At 44.1% G+C, this 21,270-nt stretch overlaps 4 protein-coding genes across 10 annotated transcripts in view; 2 read left to right on the top strand and 2 right to left on the bottom strand.

Moving 5' to 3' along the window:
* The window catches only part of raph1b (Ras association (RalGDS/AF-6) and pleckstrin homology domains 1b), a 42,990-nt gene extending 34,113 nt beyond the window's left edge, over positions 1-8,877 (top strand). For all 7 annotated transcript variants that reach the window (XM_075477956.1, XM_075477960.1, XM_075477961.1 and 4 more), the window contains 9 exons: positions 521-680; positions 889-1,010; positions 1,337-1,402; positions 1,492-1,635; positions 2,303-2,413; positions 3,174-3,272; positions 3,389-3,509; positions 4,689-4,825; positions 4,911-8,877. In XM_075477956.1, coding sequence (XP_075334071.1) covers positions 521-680; positions 889-1,010; positions 1,337-1,402; positions 1,492-1,635; positions 2,303-2,413; positions 3,174-3,272; positions 3,389-3,509; positions 4,689-4,825; positions 4,911-7,616 — 3,666 coding nt within the window. In that variant the 3' untranslated portion in view covers positions 7,617-8,877. The remainder of the gene's footprint in view (positions 1-520; positions 681-888; positions 1,011-1,336; positions 1,403-1,491; positions 1,636-2,302; positions 2,414-3,173; positions 3,273-3,388; positions 3,510-4,688; positions 4,826-4,910) is intronic.
* Positions 8,878-11,260: 2,383 nt separating this feature from the next.
* Positions 11,261-12,454, bottom strand: spp2 (secreted phosphoprotein 2). The gene is made up of 6 exons (XM_075477179.1): positions 12,403-12,454; positions 12,210-12,337; positions 11,918-12,040; positions 11,601-11,708; positions 11,466-11,514; positions 11,261-11,364 (listed from the first exon to the last, which is right to left on the bottom strand). Exons 1-6 carry the CDS (start codon positions 12,452-12,454, stop codon positions 11,261-11,263), a joined length of 564 nt encoding a protein of 187 aa, XP_075333294.1.
* A 1,031-nt stretch (positions 12,455-13,485) lies between these two features.
* Positions 13,486-16,457, bottom strand: alg11 (ALG11 alpha-1,2-mannosyltransferase). Its single transcript, XM_075477181.1, has 5 exons — positions 16,377-16,457; positions 15,340-15,561; positions 14,826-15,197; positions 14,193-14,740; positions 13,486-14,107 (listed from the first exon to the last, which is right to left on the bottom strand). The coding sequence occupies exons 1-5, from the start codon at positions 16,421-16,423 to the stop codon at positions 13,824-13,826; spliced, it is 1,473 nt and encodes a 490-aa protein (XP_075333296.1). The 5' UTR covers positions 16,424-16,457; the 3' UTR covers positions 13,486-13,823.
* Positions 16,458-16,809: 352 nt separating this feature from the next.
* cpb2 (carboxypeptidase B2 (plasma)) lies at positions 16,810-20,856 on the top strand. The gene is made up of 11 exons (XM_075477182.1): positions 16,810-16,886; positions 17,138-17,213; positions 17,307-17,431; positions 17,523-17,631; positions 17,851-17,952; positions 18,128-18,232; positions 18,322-18,432; positions 19,583-19,673; positions 19,857-20,059; positions 20,154-20,238; positions 20,322-20,856. Exons 1-11 carry the CDS (start codon positions 16,810-16,812, stop codon positions 20,534-20,536), a joined length of 1,299 nt encoding a protein of 432 aa, XP_075333297.1. The 3' UTR covers positions 20,537-20,856.
* The last annotated feature ends 414 nt before the right edge of the window (positions 20,857-21,270 follow it).

A 21,270-nucleotide genomic window follows, 5' to 3' on the forward strand; every position in this document is an offset into this window, starting at 1 on the left:
GCTGATAAATGTTCATAGTTTTAGCAACCTAATTGTAAAGAGCATCACATCTATATCTATCTATAGTTGTGCTTTTTTTTTTTTTATGGTGTTGAAACTAAAACCTTCCATATTAATTTGCTCTAGATATGAATTGAATTTTCCCTGTAAGCAATATCCCGATATTTTATTTTATAGCCTTTATTTGACAGTTGCTATTGCACATCATTAATAAGAAGTGCTAAACGGGAGCTGACTGACTGACTAAAAAGCTCATGTTTACTCAGAAATTACGTGTACTTATTAGCAGTATCCAGCTGTCATCATGGCGGTCTGATTTTCATCTTAAGGGGATGATTTATTGATATTGGCCCTAAAAAGCCACTTGGCACATGGCAGCGAAAGTGTAGGTATGTAAAAGTGCAAGTCCGTCACGTGGATGATTATGTACCGATGTCTCCTCTCCTTTCTCTGTGGTTGTGAAGCACTTTATCAATATGTGAAGGAATCAATCCACTCTACCCTTCTTGCTATTTCTCAGCTGGTGATCAGGGTCCACATGTCGGATGAGAGTTCCAAAACCATGATGGTGGATGAGCGGCAGACAGTCAGGCAGGTGCTGGACAGCCTGTTGGATAAGTCGCACTGTGGCTACAGCCCTGACTGGTCTCTTGTGGAAACCATCAACGAGCTACAAATGGGTAAGGGGGGGGACGACCGGTGAACAGTTTACCGCAGTTTACAAAATGCGGGTCATGAAACTCTATAGTCGCTGTTTGTGACTTTGGGCTAATTCTAAGTCTAATAGTTCAAGATTCTGCTCAAACTGCTCTGCTCTGGACATCCCTGGGGGGAGGAAATGAAGTGCACATCATGCGCCCTCTCTAAATTCCTCTTTCTCTTTCTCAGAGCGCATTTTCGAGGATCATGAGAACTTGGTGGAGAACCTGTTAAACTGGACCCGCGACAGCCACAACAAGCTCATGTTCATCGAGCGCATCGAGAAATACGCTCTTTTCAAGAACCCTCAGGTGGGTGTCCTTAAAACTCTGGCACACATTCGCTGACATATTCACCAAAGCGAGGGGAAGGTTATCAGTTTCAGTTTGCCTTGAGTGCGTAAACGCTCAAAGTGCACACAAACACATAGTTTATGCATGCTGAGTGCCTGCACAGCCTGCAGAGCCAAAGACTGTACAGGCAGTGTGTTTGTGTTGCACGGCTGGAAGTAGGTCAAAGCTATAAAGCGAGTAAAGGTGAATAATTTATTTAACATAAGATGAGGTACGCTACAAGCTTCACCCCTCCCCTCACCTTGTTCCCTATTCACTTTCCTGTTCCCTTCATTCACTTCCAGAACTATTTGTTGGGGCGGAAGGAGGCATCAGAGATGGCCGATAGGAATAAAGAAGCTTTGTTGGAGGTAAGTTTGTGCAAAACCACAAGCTTCCCTGTCGTTTTAGTTGATGAGGAGCGTCACCCAGACTTATTTCATCTGTGCGTATCCTTCAGGAATGCTTCTGTGGTGGCTCGGTGTCTGTGCCAGAGATCGAGGGTGTCCTGTGGCTCAAAGAGGATGGAAAGAAGTCATGGAAGAAGAGATACTTCCTCCTCAGGGCTTCAGGGATCTATTATGTCCCGAAAGGCAAAGCTAAGGTCAGTTCAGACTGAAGTTTGTATACTGTAGGCACACCGTCGTGCTTCTCAGACAAAATGAGGATAGAGAACGGAAATGCGAGTTGGGGTTATGAGAACCAGATCCACACAATCTGCTCTGTGGTATTTCCTGTTTTGGGCTTGATCACTTTTGGAGAACAGACACAGCAAACAACGCATGCCTTTTTTATTTATCAGGGTAGAAGCGCTGTGCACATGGGCTTCTTTTTTTTAGCATTGTCAAGTATTTCTGCACAGTTTTCAGTGATGCCCCTCCAGCATTTGGTAGATGCACCACTGGAGACAAAGAGTGATTATTTTTTGTTGCCTTGTTTAAATCCTGCATTCTAGTCTGAGCTTTAAAAAAAAAAATAGGTTGACTCCTATCATACATCACTTCCATGCTTAGGTACTGAAGAAAGCATTGTACATTTAATTTAGATTTGCACAATCATTCTCAGAAGCATGCAAACACGAAACTTCAACTTCTTAGGGACTTGGACCCTTTTTAGCATAATTATTTGGAGCCAATCTCGAGCAACTTCACTCATGCACAAAATCAGAAATGAACTTGCTTCGATATAGAACAGAAGCAGCTGTCAACATTGGTTTCTTTTTAAGTCAATCATGCATCAGTGCGTGATGTCCTGTGTCTTCTACTCTGCAGGCGTCCAGGGATCTTGTGTGCTTCTTGCAGCTGGACCATGTTAACGTGTATTACGGCCAGGACTACCGCAGCAAGTACAAGGCCCCTACTGACTACTGCCTGGCGCTGAAGGTGAAGCTCTTGTCTCCTTGTCTCGCAGAGAATGGTTTAAATATGATTCTGTCGTGATGGCAAAGATCTGTAATTGTCTGGATGCACGAAAAAGAGTCAGATTAGCTCAGACTAATTGATGCTGTGTTCTGTGCAAGTAAAGATATCAAATACTTGAAATATCCTAAGTAAACCTGGAAAAGAATGTCATGGAAAACTATTCATAGCAAGACAAAATTGGCATTTTAGATGTGGAAAGTTTGGAATATTTCTGCAGGCTTGAAGCATGCATGACAACAAAGTATTGCTCATACTGACGAGCACCCCCCTCCATTTACTGCCACTAACCCTCTAAGAGAAAGCACCAGCATTCAGAACAGTCAACTAGATTAGTTTCATTTTGTCCTATTGACATTTAATAAGTTACATGAAAATAAGAAATGATTTAATAAAAGCTCAGAGGGTGATTTAAAATCCGAATATGTATGCAGTGCCAACTATTTTTAGATAGTGGTCTTTGTGACGCTTCAACAGGAAATCATACAGTTAAAAGAGGGACTTTGTCCTGTGTAAAGTCTCACAGTTAATAATGTTGATTAAGAGAGAAAACCAATCCATGAAGTCCAGATAATTCTCAGTAAACAGGATTCTCTTAAGGCACATTCTGGGGGAGTATGCAAGAAAATATCCACAGGATATACATTTCCAAAAAGAACAGCAGCCTCAGTTATTTGACAAGGGATTGATAGATGGTAATGGTTGTATTTATTGCTATTTGCAGCATCCACAAATCCAGAAGAAGTCGCAGTACATCAAGTATCTTTGCTGCGATGATGTTAGGACCCTCCACCAGTGGGTGAATGGAATTCGCATTGCCAAGGTGCGTCTAAACCAAAGTTCTGCTCGAGACAAAGAATAGTTCAAAATCATTTAGAATTCCAAAAGAAATGTTGATTTATTTTTTTAATAATTTTGTCTTTTTGTTTTTTTGTCCAGTATGGGAAGCAGTTATATTTGAACTACCAGGAAGCCATGAAGAGAACAGAGGCGGCCTACGACTGGTCCTCTCTCTCTACCTCCAGCATTCGATCAGGCTCCAGCTCTGCCAGCATACCTGGTTAGTTCATCTTCTAATGAGACGCCTCACCGAGGAGTCTGTGCAGAACGGACACTGGCTGTTATTCACTTCTCGGGCGTTCTTCAGGTGAAAGAAATGATTGGCTGGAATCACTCTTTGTGAGTGATCACTTCACTGTGCGGGAACTGGTTCTTACAGGAGGAAAAGATTGTGAAGAAGCTTTTCTCCTTCATAGTTGTAGGGTATTTTCAAACCTATACAGAGATTAAAGTCGCTCTAAGTTTCTTTTCGGTTATTCGGCAAACTTCTACAAATAACAATAGATTGCATTTTCACAAATTTGCACAATAGCTAACTGTAATTCAAATTTCTGCTGCAAACCCATTTTGTTGGAGGTGGACAGAGTCTGCTGGCATCTTGAGTCAGCTAGCTGTAGCATAACATGGCGGTACCACGGATTTGCCTACTATTTCCAAAGGAATATAGCTAAAGTCTGCTAAAAGAAGGCAAAAAGTTTGAGGACTAACTTTAGTCCACTGATTAACATATCATGACATCGCGTCACTTTTGCATTCTGCTAGCGCCATCCCCGCTCTCTGTTAGCATTTACTGCAGCTTAATCATTTTTTATGTCAGGCAGTGAAAACAGTCAAACTGAGATTAAAAAATGGCCTATTTGGACTACATGTTCAGTTGTGGTCCCTTTAGATGCGTTGCAAGGCTTTTGCTGTGACTTTTGGCTATATTTATATGTAGGTTGATCACTCGGAGAGAAAATTAAATTGGCAGAATATCTCTGCTGCTCCACTTTCGCTCCTCTTGGTCATGCCAGTGACACTGCAGCTGCACAAGCGAGCCAGCCTACTACTTCTTACTCACTTGGCTGCAAGGCGCGCACATGCAGACATCTAGATCCTGCCCATGTGGGGACATATTGGTGGCTCTGCTCTTTATGATGTAGCTAAGGTTAGTATTGAATATCACAAGATCACAGTGATTTGCAACAAGACATCTGTAGTACATGTGAGTTGATGTCTGATTAGCCAGTCATGCTTTGCGTTTGAATAATGCCCCCTCACATAGGGAAGCACTCACATCTGCTCTGCAGAGACCTCTACTTACCACCAGACATTTTTACAAACAGCCAACACAATGATAAAAAAATTTCAAAGGTTTTTTGCTAAGACGTTCCATACTGTTATGTGTGTGTTATTTCAGAGTCCCAGTCAAATCATTCAGGCCATTCAGACAGCGGTGTGGACACAGGCTCTTCTCACGGCCGGTCCCAGAGTGTGGTGAGCTCCATTTTTTCCGAGGCCTGGAAGAGGGGTACCCAGATTGAAGAAAACTCAAAGGTATGGCTTTCGGCCGATGACAAAATAATAGTCGCAGAGTGTGTGTGGTTCAGTTCAATGAGTTAACAAAGTCTTTTCTCATCAGATGAGAATGGAAGCATCCCGCGGGGGCACGCTGCCACACTCCTCCCACAGCCACCGGCATCACAGCCAGCATTCAGTCGACCACACGGCCCTCACGCCCCCTCCTCAGCCTCAGGTGCAGCCTCAACAGCAACAACATCCACCACAGACTCAGCACCCACCAGTGCAACCCCAGCCACAATATCAGTACCAGCCTCCTCAGCCTCCATCTCCTCAACAGACATCCCAGCTGCCACCACCCCCACCCCCACAGCCACCCCAGGAACCTCAGCTGCCACCCCAGGAGCCTCAGCTGCCACCCCAGGAGACTCAGCTGCCACCCCAGGAGCTTCAGCAGCCACCCCAGTCTCCACAGCAGCCACACACCATCAGCAGCTACAACCACATGCCCCCACAGCAGGAGCTACCAGCTCCTGCCCCTCCTCCTCCTCCCCCTCCACCACCACCGCCGCCGCCTCCTCCTCTTCCCCCAGTTCAAATAGTCTCCCACCACTCCCCTGCTCCCACCATGTACAAGTACAGCACCATCACCAGGCTGCAGAACCAGAAACCTTTCCCGGGTGCCACTCACCACAGGTTTCCCAGTCGGCTTCATGCAACAGCTCAGCAAGTTCTACCCACAGGTCCTACAATGCCCGCTGTGCAGGCCATGAAACCCAACGTGAATCACATCGCTGCAAGGACTAATGTCCCCCCTCCACCTCCTCCGCCCCCTCCATCATCTATGCCAAATCCAGGGTCAGCTATGGCTTTGTTAAGGTTAGGCCTTCCCAGCCCAGCTACCCCGCCTGCATTCATCCCTCCACCTCCTGCTCCTCCATTTGCTCCAAACGCCAATAGTGTAGCATTTCCTCCCCCTCCTCCTCCCCCTCCACCACCTTCTGCACCAGCTCCCACGAGTCAGCCCGTTTCCGCCAATGGTCTCAAGCATGCACTGAAGGAGCGCTTTCCTAGCCCACCCCGAGACCTCTGGTCTCCAAATGGAGCCCTTGAAGATTCTCCACCACCTGCTCCAGCTCCACCACCCCCTCCTCCACCACCTCCACCCCCACCACCTCCTCCTTCCCAGCAATTCCCAGTCCCAGAACAGTTTCCACCTCCTCCTGGACCCCCACCAGCACCACCAAAAACCTTCCCCCCAGGCTTTGCCCCTCACACTGCTCCCAAGCCTGTGTCCCCGGTCTCTCCATTTCCTCCTGCTCCACCTCCTGCCGCCTTGGCTGGCCCAACTGCACCTCCTCCCCCCCCACCACCACCACCTCCTCCCCCAGCCCCAGCACCCCTAAAGAAGCAGTTCAGCCTCCAGGCAGGACACGCCTCTAGCCACCCTCCTCCAACACTGCCCAAGCAGCATAGCTTGTCTAAACCAGCAACCATTTCTACAGGAGCGCCTCCTACTATGTCTTTGGTGAAGCAACTAGCAAGTAACTTTCCAGGAGCTTCACCCCAAGTAGCAAATCAGACAGAATCCCCCAAAGCCCCCATCTCACCACCTGCAGTAAAGACCAAACCAAAATGGCAGCCTGGTGGTAGTCAACAGCTACAGTCTGCAGAATTCCCTCCTCCTCCTCCTCCAGGCGGCAACAATAGCTTCCCGGCTGCTCCTCCTCCTCCTCCTCCTCCCCCTCCGCCACCTCCTCCACCTCCTCCAGGACCTGTCACAGGCCCAATACCTCCTCCTCCACCTCCTCCAGGACCTGTCACAGGCCCAATACCTCCTCCGCCACCTCCTCCAGGACCTGTCACAGGCCCAACACCTCCTCCTCCACCACTTCCCCCAGGAAATCTGGGTTCCCCCTTAAAGGGATCACCCTCTGGCTCCTCCAATTTCGGCAGCAAGAGACCTCCTCCGACCCCTCAGAGGAACTCCAGCATCAAGTTCAACGCGTCCGACTCCTATGAGGAATCCAGGAGAAACCTGCTCAGCAAGTTTGCCCCTCAAAGCAATGCATCCCCTTCCTCCACATGTCCCCCCTCCTACTCCAATGGGTCCCATTCAAAGGGTCCCTCAAATGGACCCCCTGCTCCCCCCAAACCAGGAAAACTCAATCTGGCTAACCTGCCCATGGCACTACAGGCCAAAGTGAGCCAAGTGAAGCAGTCCAGTGGCGACTTCCCTTCCCCTCCACCTGAGTGCGCCTACTTTCCACCTCCTCCCCCAGCCTCTGAGCTCTTCCCCCCTCCACCACCTCCAAGTAATGACACCCAAAGTGGAGGACCCCCTAAGGTAGCCGTGGTGAACCCCCAGCCGCAGGCTCCCCCTCCTCCACCGCCCGTTTCCCTCATCAGCAACTCGACATGGGGAAAGAGCTCATTGAAAAAGACTCATCCACCCACACTGGTGCGGCGCAGTAACACCACCCCAGAGCCCCCTCCAGTCTCCCCACCTCCACCCACCTCCCCAAAGGGTAGCTCAGGCCAGCCCAATTTCCTGGAGGATCTCAACCGGACACTGAAGCGAAAGTCAGTGGGTCGCCAGAGTTCTGCCAGCCCTGCAGGCCTCCCTGGCAAGTCGGAACCCACGGGGACTATGGACGACATGGCGCTGCCTCCACCGCCTCCAGAGCTGCTCCTGGACCAGGGAAAGCAAAGCAATGGAGGAAATGGTGGCTACATGTCCGGAAACATCTCAGGCTATGCAACGCTACGACGAGGACCCCCACCTGCACCTCCCAAGAGGGGGGATACCACCAAACTTACTGGATAGTGTTGAACTTTTAGGTCAGGACACAATGAAGATGGATGAACAGACACTGAACAAATATACTGAAGTTAACATGCTTTGGCTGAATGGAAGTGAATTGCTGAACTTCTCAAACTCTCTGGGGATCTCAATGCTAAATAGATGACTGTATATACAAAAAGCCAAACAGACCAGGTCAAATAGTGCATTTTTTTATTAAACATATTAAGAATTCTAGCTCAGTGAGGTTTACGATATTGGGACGTTCAAGACTGGAGCAGGTAAGTTTGAAATCACAGAAAAGTAAAACAGTCTTTTAATTTTCTGCGATTATCTAAACTCTCCGGAACATATCGTATTCCCCTTTATGGTAAACCCCACCAATCTGGTACACCAAGCAGATTCAAATCAACACTGTTAAGAATCCTGCAAATATTCTGGGATCCAGGTCTGAGCCAAGTCATGCATTTGCTTCTTCGCCACAAGTTTGTGCCACGTACTGAAGACAAAAAAAAAAAGGAAATGGAACCACATCAGGATCTCTGCTTTGATACTGCATGGACAAGCTGTAAATCATGAAGCCGTTCCGGTGTGTGCATATGTGTGTGTGTGTGTGTGTGAGAGGAAGAGAAACGGACTGAATATGCATGCATGCATTGTGCGCATGCATGCATTCGTGTATGTATGATTATACGGTGGTGAAGTAGTTAACCGTTAGGGAAGGCCTTCGTGGAACAAGGATTGTTTGGTTTGCTTTTTTTATGAAATTATTTAAAGACTGATAAAATGGAAGGATTTTTCTTACAAGTGTCTTTTAATAGCCGGTCAGCAGTCGGAAAAACGTTTGGGCACAATGGAATGTATTATGTGAGAAGTTTTTGAAAACGTGACAAATTCAACACACAAAGGCAGTGATTCAGTGATCCACATAGTATCTGCAAAAAACTCTGAAGTCAGTTAATGTATCTCTAGACTGTTGCACCACTTGGCAAATGCAAATAAGAAGGAAGCCTTATTCCCAAAGTCTTGCACAGAGGTCGAAACAGAAAGGAGATATCTTCCAAAGGTTTCCAAAGAGTCTGGACTGTGCAACTGGAAAAAAAAGAAACCTTTTTTCTTTTTCTTTTCTTGTAATGGACTTGTTTTATTAGAAGGGAGGCCTATGGTGGTGTATCTTCGTGGACTGTGCAAGTTCCCTGTGTGTTGGCTTGATTTTTGGACCTTGTCCTTCAGTTTGTATCTGTACAATTGCAGCTGCTGCTCTGTTACTGTTGGTCGTCCCCCCCCGCCCTGCCCCCCCCCCCCGCCATCATAAATCACACGGCATCAATATCCAGGAGGTAGAAAATACAGACTGGATTCTCATCTTACCACAGCACGCTGATTCCGTTGGAGAGATGCATTTGTTCAGTTAATGTACAGAGCATTAAATCGTGTAGTTACTAACACATCCTCTGACTCGCATTAGACTGAATGTGCTTTCAACTCTGTGTCTTGTTTCTTCATGCTGCCATTGCTGCTTCAGACCTTAGTGCTGATTTTGTATCGACAAAGTGGAGCACAAAGAGTTATCTTTTCTAGCAGCAATGCTTTTATTTTTAGGGTGCTAGTGCTGTCCTTCAAGTAACCAACTTGTCCTTGTGTGCCAGAATGACATATCATTAATATTTCACGATTTAAACTGGTGTTAAATGGGCCTTGGTCCAGGAAGAGCTCAGAGGAGACCATTATTTCTCCTGTTCCTCTGAGCCTGTGAAGACGTGCTGGTCGACTCCACGCGCGGCTTTTTAAATATAATATTAATTTGTCCTATCCATCTACTTCGGTTTGATTACCACTTGAGGACAGTGTATCTTTTCTTATAACCGAATATCATCGACCTGGACAGGATGTTTGCTACAGTACAGTATGTAAGTTATTGATGTGCTGATGTGAACATGTGGGGCCAAATGAGGTGAAGGAAAAAAAAAAGGTTGCAGATTGAATAAACGTGTCCTCTTGCATATAAACTGAAAATCCCAATATAAATGTTCAAACCAAACCTCAGTCTGTCTCAGAGTCCTTATTTGTTTGGCTGATTTGAGTGAGGTGTAATTGTGAGGCTCTTTGTAAATGCATTCAAGCACTAAGACCATCACAAAACCAAATACAAAAGGAGCTGTATTTGTGTCACTCACACTCCCTCTAGTGGTCGTATTGTCCCCTACTTTAAAGCTGCAGTCTGCAACTCTTTTTCAAGCATAATGCCTGGAACTGTCCGGGGATTCTGAAAGTAGTACATTAAATACCCCTATACAAAAAAAAAAAAAAAAGAGTTCTCCAGGTCCCCTATATGTCCCGCTAGGTCCCTCCAAAGCCAGCAGGTTTGTTTACAAAATTGCAGACCGGACCGGTAAAAGGTAACCAATCAGGTTACGAGCTGGGCTCTGCTGCCTGTCAATCACCGATTGTGCACGCGCGATACAAGGTAGGCTCGTCCCCACGCTTATTTATCTAGACTATTGAACTTCATTACGGGCTAGTCTACTTACTGTGTCTTCCATGATCGCAAATGACAGGTGAGTTGATGAATGAGGAGTCGTGTAGGCGCATCTGGCGTGCACGTCGACGTGCACGAGTTCTCGTGTTTTGATGGGGCGGGACAGGAAGTTGAATAACTTTTTATTTTTCGGTTAAAAAATAAGCATTTCTTGCATTTTGCGACTACGGAGGTCACCGTTTTCAACTTCAAGCGTTCTGATAGATCATGTAAACTCTTAAAATGCCAAAAATTAGAACTTTACGTATGACAACAACAAATCCTGCAGACTGCAGCTTTAAATAAATGCGTTGAAGAAGAATAATTCAGCATTACAGTATGACATTAAGGACAGTGGCGATTATAGAGTCTGTGGGGGCCCCAAGCAAAAAAATCCTAGGGGGCCCTACCGACCAGTGTTCGTCACCAAAACATCTGACACCAACGAAAAATGTATGAAATAAAACCTCTTTTTATTCCAAACATGAAAAACATTGTAATTTATTTATTCTTTACATTTATATTTTAAAAATAACTAAAAAAGACTATGTTGTCTACGTTGGCACTTGATATTCGCCTGTTGCTATTTATCTACCGGGTGTAGCTGGCCATCCAATAATAATTGTGTTCATTTAAAGATTCTTTGTGACAAGTAAAGCTGTTCATGATATCGATTGCATAAGTATGGTTTTTAATTTCCACTAGCCTTGAATTTCCGGCGAACGTTGCCAACAATCGCAAACACTCTGAGGGGATAGTTCTCCGCGAACATAGCCTACAGTGGAACTTGACGTGAGTTTGACGAAGTCAACAATGCAATTATGGAGTTATAGAATGGCATGTTAACTAGACAATCTTTGACTAAATCATTTAAATTGAACTGTTCAAAGAAAACATGTTCACCACGAACGTTCGCCACTGTTTGAGAGAGTTTATAAAGTAACTAGACAATCTTTGATTGAATGCACCTCAGCTCTCGGGGGCCCCCTAGTGGCTCGGGGCTCCAAGCAGTTGCCTGCCTTGCCTGTTGACAAGGTGCGCCTCTGATTAAGGAACATAACAGATATTTGTTGACCCATAAAAGAAAAACATAAAACATGACGTGACAAATATTTTAATCCAAGCTTGGTAAATGTGGCCAGAGTGGCTTTTACACCAGGAAGTTGCTGAAAGTGTCCCCTCTGGGCCGGACCTCCGCTGTCTGGCTCTGGAAGGAGCGGCCCATCTGGACGGGAGGCGCGGTGGGAGCTGGGGCTGTGAAAAGTTTGGAGAATACTATAAAAACTGCTCACTTCTAAAAAGGACAAAAAAATTAAAACAATTAAAGCATTGAGGAATTAAAGTCGATGACTTGCCTCTGTTTACAAGTGGGACATTTAACAGGGGTCTTCTTCTTGAGAACACCTATGGAGGTAATACCTTCACATTATCTATGTCCACTTAAAAGTCAAAAACAGTCATCTCCTCCCCCCTCTTGACTGTGTCCTCACCTCCTCGCTTGACTCTGAGCTGGAGCTGCTATCATGGCCACATCTGAGGGAGACCACGTTGGTTGAGGTGGCAGACACTTGAACCCGGGCAGAACAGGGATACGAGGGCTGAGGTGAAAGTGGATGAAGACCAGATTTTTATTTATTTATTTATTTTTTAAAGTAGTGTCTCTTCGACAGACAGCATTGCGGCAGAATAGATTTGATCATCACATTCTGTCCTAGTAAAGCCGTGCCAATGTAAACATTCACCTTGAAGTCAGTCAACATGTCACTGTGTGATTACAGGACTGTATTATTAGCTTTAAATGCCTCACCACAAAGAAGCCAGGCCTGAAGGCACACGTGTGCGGGTCTTTTGGGGAACCTTTTGCACACTCCGTCTCTTTAACCCCAAACATCATCAACAGGTCAGTGGTGTCCGTTCCCAGGGGGAAAACCTGGCGTACATGTGGTATTTATCATGAATCCACCAATTAAACACAACATATAAGTGTCGCTGTATTGTTGGAAGCATCCAGCACAGCAATTTGGTGTCTGCAAAGCAGAGAAAATAGCTTGCGACACACCTAGAAATGATCACAGCTCAGAGATTATGTGCACACAAACCTTTCTGATGGAGCTTCGAGTCACTCTGAAAAGATTCCTGACAGCATAGATAGAGTTGACCTCTGCCAAAGCAGCCCCAAGACCTCTGTCTGCCATCGCCTCCAGCTCAGGGCTATACAGAGGGACACCTGCAAGGAGTGGAAAAAGTCAGCTGTGTCTCATTTCGAAGGGATTCATGCAGAAAGACACTCACCTGTGCATCCCAGAGCCAGCAGCAAAGCTAAGAGAAGCACAAATGACTTCATCTTGAACAGCTCCAAAAAATCAGTGCCTCCGTCCTTCATTTACCTCTTAATATATCAAGCTTTTTTCCTGATAAACCTGCGTACCGCCTCTCAAACTCTATAACCCCTCAGAAAACAAACACACATGCACAAAAAGGCCTTCCTCCTCTGCTCTCTGTCCATGCTCCTTCATGCAGTCGGTCATAACCTTTGTACAGCAGTATTGATTCCAGACTGATGTGTCGAATTAAATCAGAAATTGAGAAATTGAAATTGAATAGAAATTGAGATCATAGTTGTGCTGTAAAACTTGTCTACTGATAAAACCTGATGCTCCAAATCTTAATTAGTAATACCAAGAAGCTCACAAGTGTGTTCCAGCAGTGTCTTTTTGCATTTTTGGAGTGTGTATGTGTGTGTGTGTGTGTGTGTGTGTGTATGTCATGTAAGCTACTGGATGCCTGAATTCCCTGCAAGATTAATCAAGTATCTATTTATCTATGTTTAGCAGCTTTTTAACGTTATAGTTACATAGCAGATTGACTCTGTTTTTCATACAATTCAGCATCAGAATTACTTGGACTAACATTTTGTTGGATAAAATTCAAATTGGATGCTGACAACATTTTTGAAAAAAGTCAGGGTTGGCGTGTATTTATCACTTTGTGGCATCCTCGCTTCTTTTAATATGGGTTTTAGGGACTGAGGAGACCACCTATTGTAGTTTAGAAAGTGAAATGTTTTCAGATTCTTGTCTGATGTTTCTGCTGCTTGTTTCGTGTTCCCCAATGCGCCAAATATTTTCAGCTCTGGACTGCAGGCAGGCCAGTTTAGCACCTGGACTCTCACCACAGAGCCACGCTGTTGAAATACATACAGAATGTGGTTTCTAATCGTCTCCTTGAATGCAGGATATGTTGTTCCAAAATCTTCTTTTTCTGCTTTTTTTTTTTAACTCGGTGCATTATTGTTTATTTACAAGTGCACTTATAGATCATCTTTTTTTTTTAAATAAGATACATGAATGCAAAAATGTCTTATACTTGTTTCCTACAATTGTATTTTTATTTCATTCATCCTCAATATTAAAAATACTTCACATGAAAAGAATTATACATCTTGTAAACAATAAATATGTTTCCGATTAGCATCTTTAATCCCCTTTTTACAGTATTTTTCAGCACGCAATTAAACCAAAGCTTATTTGCCCTCCCTTGAATTCACATAATTTAAACAAAAACTTGCACAGCTGACAAAGGAATGTGTCCTACAAAAATACAAACTCTAAACACAGAAAGACTGCTGCACTGACTCCAAAACGGTTTCATTCAGGTAGTCCAAATGTCACATCGTATTAATAACACTCAAACGCACACAAAGGTTCCTCCTTTCATCGCTCTAGTGTTCCCATCAGAGGCTCCATGGCAGCAAGGAAGCAGGCTTCAAACTCCTGATCTGAGAAGCGCGCCACGGACTGGCGTGCGTTGCGTCTTATCTGCATCCGGCTTGCGAGCGGCAGAGTCAAGATCTGCTCGATGGCATCAGCGTAACTGTCCTCATCGTCTGCAAGGAAGCCAGTCTGGCCCCCCTCAAAAGGTACAACAATGTCCAGTTTGGGACCTCCAGACTTGTGGGCCAGGATTATCTTCCCTGCTGCCATACACTCCACAACGCCTGCAAGGGGGGAAACAGAAGGAGGCACTTTAACATGTATTTCTTTAAAAGACTGCCTAAATGTAACAGAAATCTGGTCAGTTACCTATTCCAAAGTGTTCGTTCCACATGGTATGCAGTCCGATGGTGGCTTCCCCCAATTCTCTCTTCAGCTCCTCAAAGGGTACATTCAGTTTGAACTCCACCCTGTCGGCCACACCCAGCTGCTGACACAGCCCTCTCAACATCAGCACCCTGTCCTCATCTTCCTGATTCCTGCATCCACCAATGAGAACCAGCTTCAACCCCTCCCTCCTCCTGTCCAACACTTTCTTGAAGGCTCTGATCTGCAGCCGGTGGTCCTTCTCTGGCCTGAACTGCCCGATGGAAACGATGGAGCGGCACTTCCTGTCCCCGTCATCTTCCAGCGGAATGTCCAGGAAGGCGCTGACGTCGCAGGGCGGGTAGACCACGCTGGTGCGGTTGGGAGAGTGCCACAGTGAGATGATATGATCAAGGGTCCAGGAGGAGTTGACCATGATGAGGTCGCTGCAGGAGCCGGCCATGCCGTAGAGCAGGGCAAAAAAGCAGTAGTACACCACCTTGAAGGCACTCAGGAACAGACTGTTAGAGATGTAGTCTGGGTTGTTGAACCTGAGACATTAGAAAGCACAAGTTTTAGTTATGAATCCAATGACAAGTTTTTTTTTACTCTTTACACCTGACACACAGTGATTACCTTGGGTTCCTCTCCCTCACCACAGACAGCATGTCAGTGCTGATGGTGGGGTAGTGGACGTAGCTCCCCACACTGCAGCCTCCCAGGTAGCGAAACAGGGGGAGAGTGAAGGCATAACCCATGGAGTCGATGTAAATGTCCGGAACAAATTCTGTCAGAGCCTCCCATCCCAGGAAGATGGACCCCACACTCTGTCCCAGCAGGGTAAAGTGAGGGAACAGGCCCGGCTCCACGAGCAGCCGGTGCCTTAAGAACACAAACTGAACCGGCCGGGGCAGCACGATGTTGAAGCGACGTCGGGCTCCCTCCAGAATCTGCAGACCCGTCACGCCCAAGTCCCCCGTGTACACCACAAAGTTGATGTCCGCATACCTGCAGATATGTTCCATGAAAACTAGCTTGGTCATTTTATTCATAATCTTGCCGACAGACAAGAGGAACAGACAAACAGGAATGATCGCACACTTCCACTATGACGAGTAAATAATTGAGGGAAGTCGTTAATCTGCTTTACCTGTTCTGTAGTGCTCTGATGGCACACCAGAGCACCCTCTCTCCCCCACCACCGGCATTGCAGTAAGGGTGGAAAAAGGCCACGGTGGGGCGACCGTCCCTCGCCCGCCGAGCATTCCTTAGGCTCTGCAGCCAGAAACGTATAGCCAGCACCAGCAGGACCAGGACAGCAATCAGCAGCACACAGAGAAACCCCAGCGGCAGAAGCAACATCCACAGTAACCTGAAACAAAGAGATGCAACGTGCTGAGTAACACAGTAATCAGATTCTTATTGCAGTGGAGACAATACAGTGCTCTCCAGGAAGAATATATATAAGCAAATACAAGTCACACAAGTCATCTTATACCAACGCATATTCAAAGTAGGCTTACAATGAATCTAGGCTTAAAAGTACACAGTCTCAGCTTTAAATTTGAGGTTATTTACAAGGATTTAGACATTTCTTTACGTTGATAAACTTTTGATGTTGATGCTTCACATTACAAGCCACAGGCACCCACTCATACAGCACCGGTGGTGCCTGTTGGCGGGTCTTCCTGCAAGAGAAATGCTTTAAATCAAACCCGAGAATCTGCTCCCAAAGCCTGTATTCTTAACATATCTGTAACTTAGATATGTTTTTGTAACAGAACTAAAAGGACACACAGGGGGAGTTTCAAGAGTTAGCGTTTATAGTTTGTAAAAAACCTTTTAAATACACCGAAACAGTGTCACATGCTGTAGGAACACAATGGTGCGGAGACTGCGGACGCTCACTTTTAGCAACGTGTTACACCCAGGTTTTCGTAATAGCGCTATCATAGCAAGCAACAAACCTTTGTATTCTTTCCATGGACAACAGCCATGAAATGAGCTTCTATTGATTTTAATACCATGAACTATGTCAACATTACAGCGTTAGTCTATAGTTTATCGCTACTAAAAGACCTGCAGTGGACGCAACAACAAAAACAAGCTAACTAACCTTTCAAAAGCTACAACTGACGTATTCCCGATTGGTGAAAAATATTTACTTCAGATACAAACACATTTTACCTCGTTATTTCACACAAACACAGAGCCAGCTGATCGTGGGCCGACATCTTGCCAACAGAAAAGCATCATCATATCACAACCTCCTCAACTTGTCACTGCTTTCTGTTTGGGATTTACTTTAATCTGGCGCCACCTACAGGCGGGGAGGTATCACTGCGCGGACTTTTCCAATTTCTTCCACTGAAGAAAACTCAAGTTTAAGTGCCTGCATTAACTTAGACATTAGTACCTTCCTGATTGTTCAATGACGTTTTTAACAAATGTTATAGCAGCAATAAACCAGTCTGCTCTGTGTCTACTGATCTATGCCCTGTCTCGTTCTTTCTAAAAAGTAAAGTTTAACTTCTAAATAAACACGGCTTCAATCAATAATGCCTCCCTACCCCCACAGCTGGAACAAACATCTGACATTTCCAGTCTGGACCCTGACATCATGACGACTCTTTTGATTCTGTTTGTTTTTATGAATTTGGACACGATTCTGAATACGGGACACTGCACAGAAACACGGTAAATCGCCTTGCTAGTTTATACTGATTATGTTGGAGATTAACAGTCTTTATTACAATTTGTCTGGACTTCCACAACCACATGCAGCCATATTTTGATATATACAAATACTCCCTATATATCAGTAGACATTTGCAGTGCGCTAAGTGTACTCTGGGACTAAAACAAGTGAAAACACTTGACTCTTGTGTTTGACTTCATCATTCCTGTGCAGGTTCTTGCTTTAAATATATTGTTTTTCTTTTATTCAGTGACCAAGTTTTATCTATTACCCCCAAAACTGAAAAACAAGTGGACATCGTGAAGAATGTGTCCTCCCATTACGAGGTAAAGTTTCCTTTTTTTCTTCATCAGTATTTGCATGCCTTGTGCCTATTTTTTTTCTTTCTGCGAATCACCACATTAGATGTTTTCTCGCAGACAGCCTTGTGGCAGCCTGCTTCACCTCACTACATCAAAGAAGAAACCCAAGTCCACCTCTTTGTTCCCGCAAACAGCTCTGAGATGATCAAGAATCTGCTGAGGACAAATGACATAACACACGAGTATGCTGCTTGCCCGAAACCACGGCGTACACTGAACATTGTGTCGCGTTCCATTCTAGGGGATTAAGCCTCACTTGCACTTCTGTTTCAGGGTGATGCTGGACAACACTAATGAGCTGATTGAAATGCAGAGAAAGAATGACTCCACTGACCCACGAAGTGGCTCAACTTACTATGAGCAATATCACAGTCTGGATGATGTGAGAGTTTAACCTCTCACTGTGTTTGTTGACACTCTGTGTGTTGTTAATAATGATTTTTATATCATATTCAAGGCCAAAATGAATAGTATATTAGGATGATTTGGACACAGGATTTACAATTTGTCACATTTTAATCTCTACAAAGGTTGAATGAGAATCTATGATGGTACTCTTTTACCTTATGGCTTACATCCAAACACACTGTTACCCTTTTAGATCTATGACTGGATAAATAGGACCACACATAGCAACCCCAACACAGTCAAGCTCATACTTGTTGGCTCCTCCTACGAAAAGAGGCCGCTTTATGCACTGAAGGTAACGTTTCATCTATAACCTATAAGCCGTAATGATCATAAAGATGTTAACGAGCATGATTTGTTCCTTTATAAGGATTTTATGTTGAAAAGTACACAGAAACATTGATTTTATGCACTGAAGTGATTGTGAGATGTACTCTGACTAATGTTGACCATGACCTCTTTGTTCTCAGCTTTCTTTCAATAACAGGCCGAATAAAAAAGCAATGTGGATCGACTGTGGAATCCATGCCAGAGAGTGGATTTCTCCTGCTTTCTGCTTATGGTTCGTTGAACATGTGAGTACAATTACTCTGAGATCTTTTCTGAAATGTCCTTGAGTTTGTTTCCTACCTGGGGACTAAAATCACTGCCCTTTCTCCCACAGTTGTTGTCGTTTTACAAACATAACCGAGACATTACTCGCATCCTGGACAACATGGACGTCTACGTCCTGCCCGTCATGAACCCTGATGGGTACAAATACACATGGACAACAGTAAGAACACAGAAAACACGAGTGTTTGTTGCGTAATGTTAATTGTCAAACATGGATGGATTTTTAGACAATAGCCCCTAAGCACAGACATGTAGAGGGCCAGCAAGTCACAGTGAAGCAGAGTTAGAAGGTTGACCCTTTATAGCCATTTCACATGTTTTTGCACTTGCAAAGGTGTCTCTCTTTGTCTTCATTGTGTGTTTCTGTAGTTGTTTCGTGCCCGTGTGATAATTTTGTCTTATAGCTTTCTTTTGCATCTTTTTTTGTAGTTTTGCCTTTCTTTTGTTATTTTGTGTCTGTGTTGTTAATGTAATGGGGTTTTTTTCATCACTTTTCATCTCTGGCATTTGTCGCTTTTTATGGATGTTTCTATGTCTTAGTAGTTGTTTGGTATGTTTTGTAATAGACTTTTTGGTCTTTTTATGTCTTTTTTGTATCCCTTTATAATCATTCTGGTTCTCTGCTGGTTAGTTGTGTGTCTTTTTACTGTCCTTTTGCATGTCTGTTTGGATTTTGTGTCTGTAGTCATTTTGAACATATTTCTTAATATTTCACATATCTTTACAATCATTCTGTATCTATGTTGTCAGTTTAAGTGTTTGTGTTTGAACCTTTTTGTAATAATTTTCTACTCTTTGTTGCTTTTCTGATAGTTTCGTGTCTCTTTTGCAAGTTTGTCTTCACATTTTACATGTGAATTTGTGGTTAATTTTCTTGTTTCTATTTTCATTTTGTGTTTCACTGCAGTCATTTTATGTAATATCATTGGTACTCACTGTGCATTTTTATCTACTGTAGTTGTGTGTCTCTTTCGCTTGTTTTTGGATTTTACCAGAACAAATCCAGTTTGCATCTTTCTTTGCACCAGTCGTGTGTCTCGTTGTGATTATTCTGCTCCTTTGTGTCTCATGGCAATCCTTTTGTGTGTCTTTGTATTTGTTTCGCCACTTTTTGGAGTAATTTTGTATGTCGCTATAGTTGGTATACATCTCTGAAGTAGTAAGTATGTGTCTTTAACCTTTTGCTGGTGATGCTCCAGGGGCTTCTGTCTCTTTGGCCCTAAGGGCTGGGTCCAGTAGGCCCATGCAATAATCCATCTATGATGCTACGGCAGTTGTATAGGAAGTAAATTAAATTTTTTTTGTCTCAGAACAGGATGTGGAGGAAGAACCGTTCTCTCTGCAAGACTACTGGCTGCATCGGAGTTGACCTTAACAGAAACTTTGATGCCAACTGGTGCAGTGAGTTCCCCTCAAAAGTAGATTTTTTTTCAGTTTGAATTAAAGACTAATTTTGAAGCTTTTGCTTCCTCATATACACCTAACCACAGTATCTCTAAGAAGTTTAAAGTCTGAGTGCAGCACATCGCATCATATGAGACCTTCAGTATTGCCTACAAAGTGAAGTTTTCCTGTTCTACCCAGCGGAGGGAGCCTCACATGATCCCTGCTCTGAGATCTACTGTGGTGCGTTCCCTGAGTCAGAGCCAGAGTCACAGGCCGTGGCCAACTTCCTGCGCAGTCACAAAGACTCGGTGCAGCTCTACTTCACCATCCACTCCTACTCTCAGATGCTGCTATTTCCATATTCCTGCTCCCTTGAAGAAGCAGAGAATCACAGAGATTTGGTGAGTAGTGCGGTCAACAACTGATCAGTCACAAAGATTCACTGCACTGTTCTCTTGAAACATTAAATTTGGGGAAATCAATTCACTTTTAAAGCTTGAGATGGTCCAAGACGCTGCCCAGGCAATCAGAAGATATTACAGCAACAACTACAAATATGGTCCCGGAGCAAAGACAATATGTAAGAAAGACTTATTTTTTTTCTGAAGCAAAATAAGATTGACCAGATTCAGACACACATGACTGTTGCCTGCTTTTCTCCAGATCTCGCTCCTGGGGGTTCTGATGACTGGGCGTACAACCTCGGCATCAAATACTCCTTCACATTTGAGCTCCAGGACCGCGGACGGTACGGCTTCCTGTTGCCAACACCTCTAATTTCAAAAGCCTGCAATGAAGCTTTAATTGCTGTGAAGATGATTGCATTGAAGGTTCTAGAGAAAACACAGGCTGCCAGAGGTTACCCTCAAACTGTGTAAGTCTGGGTTACTTTTTCCAGTATTTTCAGCAGTTAGGTGAGACAGAGCTGCAGTATATCATTATACATATATAGATATATATATATACATATAAGGAGATATAGAAGTATATATCTATTTGTGTGTGTTTGTGTGTATTACACAGAATCAGTAAAACCAGTATTATTCTTACAGTTAATATTGTATGCTATTGCAATATGCTGTTGTATTATTAACTATGCTTTAAAAGTAAAAAACAAGCAAACAATAAATTTGTCTACACAAAATAACCCCTGTACAATGTGATCCTGTGTAACGATGTAATAACAATATAAAAAATGCATTGAAATGAATAAATGGTCAAATAAACACTTACTTTATGTGAACATTGGACATTTTTCTTGTATGTTTGATATGCCATGGGGTCTATAAACTGTAAGCTTGTGAAACAGAGTACAACTTTCTCTGACAGTGGATCTTTGGAAGCCTACGCACAAAAATAAGATTTTATTTCTGTTCCCAGTGAGACATTTTTAATAAAACCTTGCAAGATACAGAAATGTCCCTCTCTGACAACCGAGGGTACATAATTGTACCTTCAAAAATCTTAGGTTTTTTGGCAAATTTTTTGGCAAAGCTTAACTCTTGGCAGACATGTGTGGGATGCACAATGATGAGCTGGTTAGCACTGCTGCCTTGGAACAAGAAGGTTTCTCATTCCTGTTGCCTGTTTAGTATTTGCATGTTTTTCTTGA

This window comes from Odontesthes bonariensis, chromosome 11 (genome assembly GCF_027942865.1).
Source record: "Odontesthes bonariensis isolate fOdoBon6 chromosome 11, fOdoBon6.hap1, whole genome shotgun sequence".
NCBI classification, from domain to species: domain Eukaryota; kingdom Metazoa; phylum Chordata; class Actinopteri; order Atheriniformes; family Atherinopsidae; genus Odontesthes; species Odontesthes bonariensis.

Coding starts and splice junctions, on each gene's coding strand:
- spp2 (XM_075477179.1), bottom strand. CDS start 12,454: ATGAAGTCATTTGTGCTTCTCTTAGCTTTGCTGCTGGCTCTGGGATGC. Junction 11,515..11,600: donor GCTCAGAGTCAAGCGAGGAG/GTGAGGACACAG, acceptor TTACCTCCATAG/GTGTTCTCAAGAAGAAGACC. Junction 11,365..11,465: donor TGTCCCACTTGTAAACAGAG/GCAAGTCATCGA, acceptor AACTTTTCACAG/CCCCAGCTCCCACCGCGCCT.
- alg11 (XM_075477181.1), bottom strand. CDS start 16,423: ATGTCGGCCCACGATCAGCTGGCTCTGTGTTTGTGTGAAATAACGAG. Junction 15,562..16,376: donor TGTTTGTGTGAAATAACGAG/GTAAAATGTGTT, acceptor TCTTTGTTTCAG/GTTACTGTGGATGTTGCTTC. Junction 14,741..14,825: donor GTGAGGGAGAGGAACCCAAG/GTAATCACTGTG, acceptor CTAATGTCTCAG/GTTCAACAACCCAGACTACA.
- cpb2 (XM_075477182.1), top strand. CDS start 16,810: ATGACGACTCTTTTGATTCTGTTTGTTTTTATGAATTTGGACACGATT. Junction 17,632..17,850: donor AATATCACAGTCTGGATGAT/GTGAGAGTTTAA, acceptor TTACCCTTTTAG/ATCTATGACTGGATAAATAG. Junction 19,674..19,856: donor CTTTGATGCCAACTGGTGCA/GTGAGTTCCCCT, acceptor TGTTCTACCCAG/CGGAGGGAGCCTCACATGAT.